General features: G+C 39.2%; 2 protein-coding genes across 11 annotated transcripts in view; both read left to right on the top strand.

Moving 5' to 3' along the window:
- Positions 1-6,962, top strand: part of LOC133664505 (muscleblind-like protein 2a) — a 48,043-nt gene extending 41,081 nt beyond the window's left edge. For 3 of the 9 annotated variants that reach the window (XM_062069181.1, XM_062069179.1, XM_062069180.1), the window contains one exon: positions 3,796-6,961. In XM_062069181.1, coding sequence (XP_061925165.1) covers positions 3,796-3,810 — 15 coding nt within the window. In that variant the 3' untranslated portion in view covers positions 3,811-6,961. Of the gene's footprint in view, positions 1-3,795 lie in introns of all 9 variants that reach the window. The other 6 variants (XM_062069183.1, XM_062069182.1, XM_062069187.1 and 3 more) reach the window with 3 other exon arrangements.
- Positions 6,963-9,328: 2,366 nt separating this feature from the next.
- Positions 9,329-13,296, top strand: part of LOC133664507 (ras-related protein Rap-2a) — a 31,007-nt gene continuing 27,039 nt past the window's right edge. For both annotated transcript variants that reach the window (XR_009828591.1, XM_062069188.1), the window contains exon 1: positions 9,329-10,167. Coding sequence is in view for 1 of the 2 variants with exons in the window: in XM_062069188.1 (XP_061925172.1) it covers positions 9,854-10,167 (314 nt within the window). In the remaining variant the exon portion in view is untranslated. The remainder of the gene's footprint in view (positions 10,168-13,296) is intronic.

Genomic DNA, 13,296 nt, shown 5'->3' on the forward strand with positions numbered 1-13,296 from the left:
GTAGAAAATGTATTATTAACCTACTTGTTCATTTACTGTTAATATATGCTTACTTTCTCTCTTAACATGTTCTATCTACACTTCTGTTAAAATGTAACAATCACTTAGTCTTCTGTTGTTTGATACTTTACATTAGTTTTGGATGATACCACGAATTTGGGTATCAATCCGATACCAAGTCGTTACAGGATCATGCATTGGTCATATTCAAAGTCCTCATGTGTCCAGGGACATATTTCCTGAGTTTATAAACATAATATACATTTTAAAAAAACGAAAGAAGATGTTGTGATGCCAGAAAATATCGCCGTAATCACAGTAGTATCGACTAGATACGCTACTCTACTTGGTATCATTACAGTGGATGTTAGGTGTAGATCCAGCAATGGTCCCCGGTGAGCTACGGTGTGTAGCGAAGCATGTTCAGCTAGTCTTCGTCCTGCAGAGATGATACGGAGGCGCGCGGGGGGTGAGGCCGTGGGGGTGGCGGACCGGTCCTTTTTTTTAGAGGTGGTATAGTTCCGAAAATGATTCATTAGTATCACGATACTATACTAATACTGGTATACGTAAAACCCTAGTCCAGACGATAAGCCGCTACTTTTTTACGCTTTGAACCATGCGGTTTATAAACCGGTGCGGCTAATTAATGGATTTTTCTTTGCTTATAGTAATATATGGAAAAATATTATTTTCTTCTAAAATTTAGTAGGTGCGCCTTATGTCCCAGTGCGCTCTATAGTCTGTAAAGTATGGTAGTTGAATTTGCGTGAATTGGGACTGATAATGTTACAGAAAATGTTGGTATTCAGGTTTCCTTCAATGAACTGTAGCTCTCCAGTGCGAGCAGCACTCATGTAGCCCCAGAAAATGACACTCATACCACCATGCTTGACTGGAGGTACTCTGGTAAGACATAGTCATCCTTGTACTTCTCACCTGATTTGCTGCCACTCGCTTGCCACTATTTGAACTAAGTGAGTTTCTCTTGGTATCATCAGACCACAGCACAAGGTTGCTGTAATTCATGTCCTTGGTCTGCTTGTCTTCAACAAACTACTGGCTTTCTTTCCCCACCTTTAACCTGCGCAGCACGCATATGTTTATTGTCTAAACACAATCTCTGGATATGACGCTGAGCACATGCACTCAACTTCTTTGGTCAACAATGGCGAGGCCTGCTCTCTATGGAACATGTCCTATTAAATCGCTGCAGTCTTAGCCACCATACTGCTGGCAACCTTCTTATAGCCTAGGTAGGACATCTGTACATAGAATAACAGTTGTTTTCTTCACTTTTCCAGAGAGGTGCCATGTTGAACTTCCATTTACAAGTATGAGAAAGTGTGAGAGTGATAATACCAAACTTACTATAGAGGGAAACTAGCTCTGGGGGCCAATTTTGACATTTTCGCAATAGGAGTGTATTCCCTTTTGTTGCGGTTTACACAATGGGGCAGTAAAATAACACTGTTATACAAGCTTTACACAGACTACTTTACATTACAAGTGTAATTTCTTCATTGTTGTCCCATGAAAAGATATAAAATATTTCCAAAAATGCAAGGAGTGCGCTCACTTTTGTGCAATACTGTATGTCTTCATTAATAATGATGCCTCATTCAGGAGATATGCATTACAATTAGGGCTAATAAGTGACATACATTCAAGTAAAACATTTAAAAAATCTTTGTGTATGACATTCTGACAATACAATTACATACTGGGGTCTTTTTTTAGGGTAATTTTATATATATTTTCATGTAAATTACTGTACTAAGGGCAGCACGGAGGAACAGGGGTTAGTGCGTGTGCCTCACAATACGAAGGTCCTGGGTTCAATCCTGGGCTCGGGATCTTCCTGTGTGGAGTTTGCATGTTCTCCCTGTGACTTTGTGGGTCCCCTCCGGGTACTCCGGCTTCCTCCCACCTCCACAGACATGCACCTGGGGATAGGTTGATTGGCAACACTAAATTGGCCCTAGTGTGTGAATGTTGTCTGTCTATCTGTGTTGGCCCTGCGATGAGGTAGCAACATGTCCAGGGTGTAACCCCCTGAATGCAGCTGGTAGAAAATGGATGGATGGATTACTGTACTAATCATGATTAATCAAAATTCAAAAGTGTGATTGATTTAATTAAAAAGATGAATAATTTACAGTACTCATAAAGATATATTATTTTTAAAAAAAACACTAGTGAATACATCTAATCCAGGGGTGTCAAACTCATTTTAGCTCAGGGGCCGCATGGAGGAAAATCTGTGCACACGCGGGCCAGACTATTAAAATCATGGCATTAAAACTAAAAAATAAAGACAACTTCAGATTGTTTTCTTTGTCTTACTTTGGCCAAAAATAAAACAAACACATTTTGAAAATATTACAATAAAAATATAGAAAAAAATACAGCTAGCGGTAAAGTTTAGATCCAGGAAGGAAAAAAAAGAAAGTGAATGAATGTTTATAACTAGAGATGTCCGATAATATCGGCAGTCCGATATTATCGGCCAATAAATGCTTTCAAATGTAATATCGGAAATTATCGGTATCGGTTGCAAAATTATCGGTATCAGTTTCAAAGAGTAAAATGTATGACTTTTTAAAACGCCGCTGTGTACACGGACGTAGGGAGAAGTACAGAGCGCCAATAAACCTTAAAGGCACTGCCTTTGCGTGCCGGCCCAGCCACATAATATCTACGGCCTTTCACACACACAAGTGAATGCAAGCATACTTGGTCAACAGCCATACAGGTCACACTAAGGGTAGCCGTATAAACAACTGTAACACTGTTACAAATATGCGCCACACTGTGAACCCACACCAAACAAGAATGACAAACACATTTCGGGAGAACATCCGCACCGTAACACAACATAAACACAACAGAACAAATACCCAGAACCCCTTGCAGCACCAACTCTTCCGGGACGCTACAATATACACCCCCCCTCGCCCCCCCTCCCCCCACCCCCACAACCTCGCCCACCTCAACCTCCTCATGCTCTCTCAGGGAGAGCACGTCCCAAATTCCAAGCTGCTGTTTTGAGGCATGTTAAAAAAAATAACGCACTTTGTGACTTCAATAATAAATATGGCAGTGCCATGTTGGCATTTTTTTCCATAACTTGAGTTGATTTATTTTGGAAAACCTTGTTACATTGTTTAATGCATCCAGCGCGGCATCACAACAAAATTAGGCATAATAATGTGTTAATTCCACGACTGTATATATCGGTATCGGTTGATATCAGAATCTGTAATTAAGAGTTGGACAATATCGGAATATCGGATATTGGCAAAAAAGCCATGATCGGACATCTCTATTTATAACTGAATACATTATGCATGAACATTTTATTTCTTTTGTATTCTTTTTTTTAATGAATTAAGTAATGTTTATGACAACCTTTTTTCAAAACACAATATAGAATGTGAGATATAACAGGATAATGCATATCATTTGTTTTCAAAACGGTTACAAAAAAGTGAGACCCCAAAAATGTACTGTGGGACGCCATTTTTATGACTTGATGGGGTCCCTGGGATTCCATTTTGAAAATTCCTAGCGCCAACACTGATGGAATATTAGTGCGTGCAAAACAGCGGCTGGTGGCTGTGGCCTGCGGGCCGGTTCTAATACTAATGAAATATCATCCCGGGTGCCATAGATAATTAATTACAGCCCGCGAGCCTTGACTTTGACACCCCTGATCTAATCAAATCGCATTTGTTTGCCTTTATCTTTTTTGTGTTGCAAAAACATATTTTTGTCTCCCCCCCTCTGAAACAGATCATTCTGAAGTAACCACCAGATCTCAGTGCCACAATGCTGCAGTGGAAAAGCAACAACCCGTGTGTACATACTGTGCTCACAGCGCACGTCACCTGCAGCAAGCATGCTGAATGCATCACCAGTCAATAGGATGGAGTAAAGAACTACAATACACTAGCTCATTTCTGGATTGTACGTGGCACCTGTAAAGTTGTTGTAATATGCATCATATTTATACTACCCCCAGAGCAATTGGGAAAAAAAAGATGCAGAAATACAGTAACTCCAAATTAAGGTAATGTACTGGATTATATACACACAAACTACACTAACAGCTATCGGTACAAACATTATTGTTATGTCCTGACATTGTAACGATGTAAATAGTCAAATCAGATGTACGTATACATGGTTTGGTAGCCATGCTAGAGATTGTTCAACTTTCTTGGATGCTTCATAACAAATGTAATGATTGTTTTACCTTGTGCCAGATTCAAATTATTTTAAAGAAACTAGTGAAAAGCACTTATATATTTAACTTATATCCATATGCTCTTAGAGATGAAGACCCGCAGGACTGTATGGCCCTAAGCGTACAGCAGTGCTCCCCCACACCTGGCGTGCCTTTGCATTGCATAGAAAGTCTGTTTGCCGATATTGAATATTGCATAACCCAATCAAACGTCACTGCTCATGCTCTGCGAAGGCTGAGATTCAACCTTTTTTTTTTCTGCTTCATTATAGAAAAACAAGCTACTTAGAATGTCTTTACCCATTGAATTTCCTCTAGTTAAATGTGTATTAGTCCAAGTGAAGTGTGACCACGGTGTGGGACTGTAACTCCAACTGTTCGAACACTGTCTTATTTGAATGTTACAAGTGCCTAAAGAGTTGTCATTTTAAGGAGCTTTAGATGAGCTTGACGTGTTGAATCTATTTAAATCAGATGTAGAAAGACGTCTTAAATGCTTTGTGAAGACTCACGAGTCTATATGTACCCTCATTATTAGCTATTCCTTATTTTATTGTATTTCCTATTTAAGATGAGTTTGTAGTTTTCTTCCCCAGCATTGTTTCTTAATAGTTGAACGTGCAGATAATTAGAGTTTAAGGAAGAACGTGACGTGTAGTTAGGTTACTTGAATGAGTACCGGGTCATCGTAAGAGTTCTGTTAAGCAAATTTAAACCTTATTTTGTCACAGACTGAGTATGTTTGATCCATACAATCTTACTTAAGAAGTTATTCTTTTTATTTCCTCTCCATGATGTTCTCTTTTTATTGTGAATACTTTGGATTTTATTGTTGCTGTCTGTATGTATGTAACTTTAAACAAGAAGACACTAAAACATATTTACTCTGTGAATGTAACTTCTTAAAGCGGACTTTTTGTTGAGATTCCTCCCAAAGTGAGGGAAATGATCTCATTGCCTCCATAAAAGTCGTCATTGGTGTTCAGGTTTTTGGAGCTCCAAAAGACTGTAGGGTGGTTGACGTAACAAAGTGCATTGTAAGTGGGGGGAAAAAATCCTTATCTTGTTAGTCATAGTTGTTTGTCTCTGTTGTTGCAGCGATTCAAAAAAAACATTAGATTGTATTGTCACAGATATTTGACTTTATTATGTTATAAAGTTGGACAGAATGAAATGCATAATATGTGGATTTACACCTAGGATGTGCAATTTTTAACACATTGCAGCAATTAATCCACTCAACCCACCAGGTTTTAATTTTATTGTTAAGAAAATAAAGTTTGTATTATTATTTCAAAAAACATTTTACCTGCTACCAAAAAGTTACATTTTGCTTGCCCAGACAAAAAAAAGAAAAGAATGTTCTGTGCAACTGACTAATGGAAACATTTCTTTTAAAGCACTTTCACAGCAGTCAAGATGCTTTTTGTCATATTTGCCTTAGTCTTCATTATACACATTTGATTTCTTTTAAATCCAAATAAAAGAAGATTTTGGGGAAATGATGGCCGCACTGATGATGATGTCATACTGCTATAAATGGTCACATTAAATTGATGTTGATAAAAAGGTACCAGTGTCATCTGCAGCTTTTAACACCGGACCTAATTTTAAAATGCATTCTCTCATAATAGTGAAGCTTGATTTACTGTTGTGTAATTATCCATTTCATGTGAATAGTGATTTCTAAATTCTGTAAAAAAAAAATATGAAAAAAAAAATGTCAATAAACACTGTCAAGTAAAGGCAATGCTGTCATATTGAGTTTTTTCCCCAATACATTTTGTCTTGTATTTTTATTAGTTTAAATATGTTTCAGTCATTAAACATGATTCATTTTAGAATTCCTACACTTAGCAAAAATGTAATTGCATCAAGCTGAGAAATGTTTCCAATATTTTGGAGCCAAATAAATCGAACTGCCAATAAAACCCTCAACAATCAAAATAATGATAAGCTATGGACAGTAATGCGATATATTATGTGAATGTGCGTAATTAGAGTACTTGTTAGTCATAGTTGTTTGTCTCTGTTTTTGCAGCGAATCAAAAAAAACATTAGATTGTATTGTCACAGATATTTGACTTTATTATGTTATAAAGTTGGACAGAATGAAATGCATAATACCGTATATTACCAAATAGACGCCCTTGTGCAAATAGACGCCCTTGTCCTAATAGTCGCCCGGGGTCTGAGCCCATTTTGTGAATTAACAGCCTCTTCCTAATAAACGCCTATGTCCAAATAGCCGCCCATGGGCTGTTATTTGCATAATTTAGATTAAAATCATATTGATTTAATTTTCATTAAACCCAATTTATAAGCTAAAAGGAAAAGCAAAGGTGCAATAATTCTGGTCATTACGGTAACAGCAGACGTCACGTGGGGATTCTGGGTAATCAACATATTGCAATGGGTCACCGCATATAGCGTAACACACAACAAACCCACGAGGAAAAGTTTCAACATGGCAAGCAACAGTAGCAGTGAGTTGAATGAACAGGATACCGCTACACCACAACTGATGGACGGGAATACTTTAAGGGGGAAGAAGAGAAAGTTTGACTTGACTTAAAGTTCAAGCTGGCGATTGTGAAGTATGCGGAGCAGAATTCTGGTTTGGCAGCGGCCAGGCAGTTTAACGTTGACCCAAAACGTGTACAAGAATGGAAACAAAAAAAGGGAGAACTACTATCTCAGTCGGCAATCGATGGAAAACGCCCCCCCCCCCCCCGGATGGAGGTAGGAAGAAAGTGAGCGACGAGCTTGATGCTAATTTGTGTCAGTGGATACATCACGTGCGTGGACTGAACCACCGTGTGTCCCGCAAAATGATCCGCATTAAGGCAAAGGAGTTGTATGTCACCGCGAGTGACACGAGAGACACCGGAGTGGTGTTTGGTGCAACAAGTGGCTGGCTTAATCGTGTGTGTGTGTGTGTGTGTGTGTGTGTGTGTGTGTGTGTGTGTGTGTGTGTGTGTGTGTGTGTGTGTGTGTGTGTGTGTGTGTGTGTGTGTGTGTGTGTGTGTGTGTGTGTGTGTGTGTGTGTGTGTCCGTGTTGCAAACTGTAGCCATAGCTGAATGTTGCTTTCTGGTATCCTACAAGGTGTGTGGGCTGACGGTGGCAGCTGATGGGAGTGAGGACCAGCTCATTTACTGCTTCAAGAAAGGACAGCCATGTCAGGCAGGCAGAGAGATGCTGTTGAGGGCTAGACAGCAGGCTGCTGCTGTGGTTCAGGAAGAGGAGGAGAGTGATGAGGAACAGCAGTTCCTCAATGAACTTGTGATTGAAAAGGAGGATGATGATGAGGGGGGTGAGGAGGAGGAGAAGGAGGATGATGAGTGGGGTTGAGTTGCATTTGGGGTTGCGTTTGCTGCAGTATTATTGTTTTGATGGTTTTATAGAGTACTTGGTACCATAATTGTATTTTTCCTGTATGCTGCTTTATTTAAAACTTGGAGTACTGTAGCCTTTATTTTATTTAAGTGACAATATTATTGTTCTGTTTTGATGGTGTGTTTTTTAATACTTGAGTACTTGGTACCATAAATTTATTCTTCCCAGTAGGCTGCTTTATTTAAAAAGTGTATTTATTTTTAGTATTGGTATTCTATTTGACAATTGTTGCAGTACTGCCATGTTGAGGCCTTGTTGATCTCTTGTCTTTTGATAGTCTTGTTTTTTTGTTTGTATGTTTACAATAGCTTTTACATTTAAAATTGTTTGTACGAAAAAAAAATACTGGACAGTAACCATTGTAACCAAATAATGGCCTGGTGCAGGCTGGTGCAAAAATAAATAAAAGCCTTGTGCAAATAACCGCCCATGTCCTAATAGCCGCCCGGGGTCTGACCCCATTTTGTAAAATAAACGCCCGGGCTACTATTTGGTAATATACGGTATGTGGATTTACATCTAGGATGTGCAACTTTTAACACATTGCAGCAATTAATCCACTAAACCCACCAGGTTTCAAGTTTATTAAAAAATGTTTTGTTTTTATTATTATTTCAAAATACATTTTGTCTGCTACCAAAAAGTTACATTTTGCTTGCCTAGACAAAAAAAAGAATGTTCTGTGCAACTGACTAATGGAAACATTTCTTTTAAAGCACTTTCACAGCAGTCAAGATGCTTTTTGTCATATTTACCTTAGTCTTCATTATACACATTTGATTGCTTTTAAATCCAAATAAAATAAGATTTGGGGTAAATGATGGCTGCACTGATGATGATGATGATGATGTCATACTGCTATAAATGGTCACATTAAAATTGATGTTGATAAAAAAGGTACCAGTGTCATCTGCAGCTTTTAACACCGGACCTAACTTTAAAATGCATTCTCTCATAATAGTGAAGCTTGATTTACTGTTGTGTGATTATCCGTTTCATGTGAATAGTGATTTCTAAATTCTGTAAAAAAAAAAAAAAAATGTCAATAAACACTGTCAAGTAAAGGCAATGCTGTCATACTGTGTTTTTTCCCCAATACATTATGTCTTGTATTTTTATTAGTTTAAATATGTTTCAGTCATTAAACATGATTCATTTTAGAATTCCTACACTTAGCAAAAATGTAATTGCATCATGCTGAGAAATGTTTCCAATATTTTGGAGCCAAATAATTCGAACTGCCATTAAAACCCACAATAATCAAAATAATGATAAGCTATGGACAGTAATGTCATATATTATGCGAATGCGCCTAATTAGAGTACGTGTATCAGGTATAACATAATGCCAATGTAATTGCGAGTATCAATAAATGAAGACACCATTCTCAAATATGGACAGACAATGACGATGCAGCGTTACCATAGCAACAACATCCGGCTCATTGTCCTCCTCTTGGATACACGTCCCCGAGCTGCTTTCGTGATTGGACGGGTGCTGCTCGGGTGTCACTAGGGCAACCGAATGATGGTATTTTTTTTTTTTTAAATATATATTTTTCTAACACATGAACGGAAATGAGAAGCATCCAATCCCTCTCGGCTCCCATTCAAAGGCTGCACGTTGCTACGGTCGCCATTGGTGTCCTCACACGTCAATAACCAGAAGTGGGCGGGACCTTGCGGGTGTTTCGCCTCCCTACGGCAGCCGAGAGGGGACCAGTGGGGGTGCGTGCTTAACGCAGCGGCCGTGGGTCTCCACCCGAGACTATGGCGGCTGGCATTGCACCGGAGAGGGGCGGAGAAACATGATTAAGATGGTGTAACTAGGAATAAATCGTTCAAATGTATTTCTTTTTTGCTAAAAAAAAAACTAACTAAAAAAAACGCGCGTCTTTTCGGAGGCGGGGCGCCATTTTTTTTTAACAGCAACTTAGTTTTTTGTGTGTCTAAACACGCGAAAAAAAACCCACATATTTCCCTCCTTCAACCCTCCACATTCCAGATGGTGGCGTAGCCGTCAAGAGCGTGGCCTGCTCGGGGGGCGAAATTGCCACAATGGAGCCCCGCGTCGGAGCACCGGGTCTTTGTGCGCCGCCGTAGCCGAGAGCGCGGCGAGCTCGCACCGCGTCGTCGTCGTCAAAACAGGCGCCTTAAAAAACGGCCACGCGAAATGGTGAACGGTCCTCGGCTCGACTGAGTGACACGATGCGTGAGTACAAAGTGGTGGTCCTGGGCAGCGGAGGGGTGGGCAAGTCCGCCCTCACGGTGCAGTTTGTCACCGGGACGTTCATTGAGAAGTACGACCCCACCATAGAGGACTTCTACCGCAAGGAGATCGAGGTGGACTCCTCGCCGTCGGTGCTGGAGATCCTCGACACCGCCGGTACCGAGCAGTTCGCCTCTATGCGGGACCTCTACATCAAGAACGGCCAAGGGTTCATCCTGGTCTACAGCCTGGTCAACCAGCAGAGCTTCCAGGACATAAAACCCATGAGAGACCAGATCATAAGAGTAAAAAGGTTGGTGGACTAGACTACACACATACATAAAACATACATATAGACCTTGTTGGAGGTACCAACCCCACCAGTTTTATATGCGCATTCACTGAACCCTTCTTCAGTGAAAAATAAGATGTTGTTTTTTTTTCAAATACAAGACAAAGTTATATGTTTTTGGTAACACTTTAGTATGCGGAACATATTCTAAGTAACAAAGACTTAATTTAGAGTTTGTTGGACACTAGGGGAACATATTCTAAGTAACAAAGACTTAATTTAGAGTTATTTGGTTAGGGTTAGGGTTAGGGCCAGGGTTAGAGGGTTAGGGTTATAATAAGGCCATGCCGAATAAGGCATTAATAAGTACTTAATAATGATTAGTTAAGAGCCAATATGTTACTAATTTGCATGTTAATAGGCAACTAATTAATGGTGAATATGTTCCCCATACTAAAGTGTTACCAAGTTTTTTTTACTGGTGCACAAAATGAACCGTGCATGAATATCACCTTGTTCAAAGAACAAAACCAACACAGTGCATAAACTCAAAACAAATTACACACCTGCAAACCAGTCTGACTTCTGCTGTTGTTGTATCCGTAATACGCCGATAGGGAGAAGTTTTTATTTACACGATGAGTCGGGTGTGTCTTGACCTCCACCGAACCCCTGAGCCCGACTCACCGAACCTCTAGGGTTCGATCGAACCCAGGTTAAGAACCACTGATATAGACCCTATACCAGTGTTTTTTAACCTTTTCTGACCCGAGGCACATTTTTTATTTTATTTTTGAAAATATTTTTATTGTCAGTTTTCTTAATACAAAGATGTACAAATATAATAAAGTAAATAAATAAAATATGAAAATATATCTATATTTTTTTTTAGTTACCGGTAGTTTATTATGTCTTCGGTCAGTGGTCAACAAAATAAACAAACAGTTTTACATAAACAAACAGTTGTACGTTCATAAATTGAAAATGTTGCAGACCGAAAGGGTTTAGGCTGAAGTTGAACACTTATTGCGTCTAACCCTATAAACAATGTCAAATACAAGACGAGCTTCCAAAAAATATGAAATTTCCTTTGCACAACATATTATAAATACACCTTGTACACAACATAAACACTGTTCAATTATATACACAGTAAAGACATGTGAAATATCCTTGTACACGTGTTAGTTAAACCTTTGTACCAATTATATACTATATACAAACAATTATACTTGCATTATTATTTATATCCAACATTTAGTTTGTAATTACCGTATTTTTCAGAGTATAAGTCGCTCCGCAGTATAAGTCGCACCGGCCGAAAATGCATAATAAAGAAGGAAAAAAACATAAGTCGCACTGGAGTATAAGTTGCATTTTTTGGGGAAATTTATTTGATAAAACCCAACACCAAGAATAGACATTTGAAAGGCAATTTAAAATAAATAAAGAATAGTGAACAACAGGCTGAATAAGTGTACGTTATATGATGCATAAATAACCAACTGAGAACGTGCCTGGTATGTTAACGTAACATGTTATGGTTAGAGTCATTCAAATAACTATAACACATAGAACATGCTATACGTTTACCAAACAATCTGTCACTCCTAATCGCTAAATCCGATGAAATCTTATACGTTTAGTCTCTTACATGAATGAGCTAAATATTATTATTTGATATTTTACAGTAATGTGTTAATAAGTTCACACATAAGTCGCTCCTGAGTATAAGTCGCACCCCCGGCCAAACTATGAAAAAAACTGTGACTTATAGTCCGAAAAATACGGTAACATTGATCACAGTATTAACTACTGTGTTGATTCAAGAGTGATATATTTTTCCAAGACATTGGTCTTAAAGTGTTTTTTAAATGTGTGAATGGAACTGGAACATTTTAAGAAATCATTATAAATAAATAAATGATAAATGGGTTATACTTGTATAGCGCTTTTCTACCTTCAAGGTACTCAAAGCGCTTTGACAGTATTTCCACATTTACCCATTCACACACTGATGGCGGGAGCTGCCATGCAAGGCGCTAACCAGCAGCCATCAGAGGCAAAGGGTGAAGTGTCTTGCCCAAGGACACAACGGACGTGACTAGGAAGGTAGAAGGTGGGAATTGAACCCCAGTAACCAGCAACACTCCGATTGCTGGCACAGCCACTCTACCAACTTCGCCACGCCGTCCCGAGAAGTTTTTTTTACACAGATTATAACATGTAAAAACAAAATACATACAAAGAGGCTTACATATATCAGTTGAATGTCCACTTTCATCAATCACATCAATTATGCCAAGACAGGTACTTCTTAGGCTCCGGTTAGGTTATCCAGGGTAAGTCACACCTAACCTTATCGGTGTCCACACACAACAATGCCACCGTTTAAGACCCTCCATCCGCCGGCGCAACGCGACCGAGTACGCATGCGCATAAAATGTGCACGTCGTAGTCATCTCCAGTGTTGCTTTGTGCAAGTTCTTAAATGTAACTTATCTGAACAATATCCAGTGTTGTGGTAGTTCAATGAACTGGAATCCAGTGTACTGTGGGGCCCTATTGTAGTGAATCACACCTGGGACATCATAAATTAATCAAATCTTTATTAGACACGTAAAAAATGTGATAAAGAACATTTTACATCAATCAAACTAGGGATCTAGATATCTGGTCAGGACACTCCTCACTCTTTTGCCTTCACCTTCATTGTCCATTAGTTTTTGGTGACTTTATATACTCTGGACCTAAGCGTCGAGTCCACGACATACAATAACTGATACAGTCTGCTTTGCCAGTCCAAATGCTTTCAACGCTTTCCCCGACGGCCAGGTAATACAAAGCACACGCTACCTTTTTTATCACATCCACGTTGTCTCTCTTTCGACAAATGGACAAAGTTTTTCGCTAAGTAGAAACACAGCTGACCCGGCCGGACATTGGAAAGTTCTCTTGCCGTCTGAGAAGTGTTGTATCCCAAATAGCTGCAATCGCTTTCTCTTAACAGGCATGTGATTTTTCCGTCTAAAGTCGGAATTCCGTCTTTTTTAATCTCGGGGGGAAAAAAATTTATCTCCCGTTTTTCCGTTTTTTTTTCCGACCCTAAATCAAGATTCGAGACGTAGTTTATATTACGCCGTAGTTGAT

Source organism: Entelurus aequoreus, linkage group LG14, assembly GCF_033978785.1.
Source record: "Entelurus aequoreus isolate RoL-2023_Sb linkage group LG14, RoL_Eaeq_v1.1, whole genome shotgun sequence".
Classification (NCBI taxonomy): Eukaryota; Metazoa; Chordata; class Actinopteri; order Syngnathiformes; family Syngnathidae; genus Entelurus; species Entelurus aequoreus.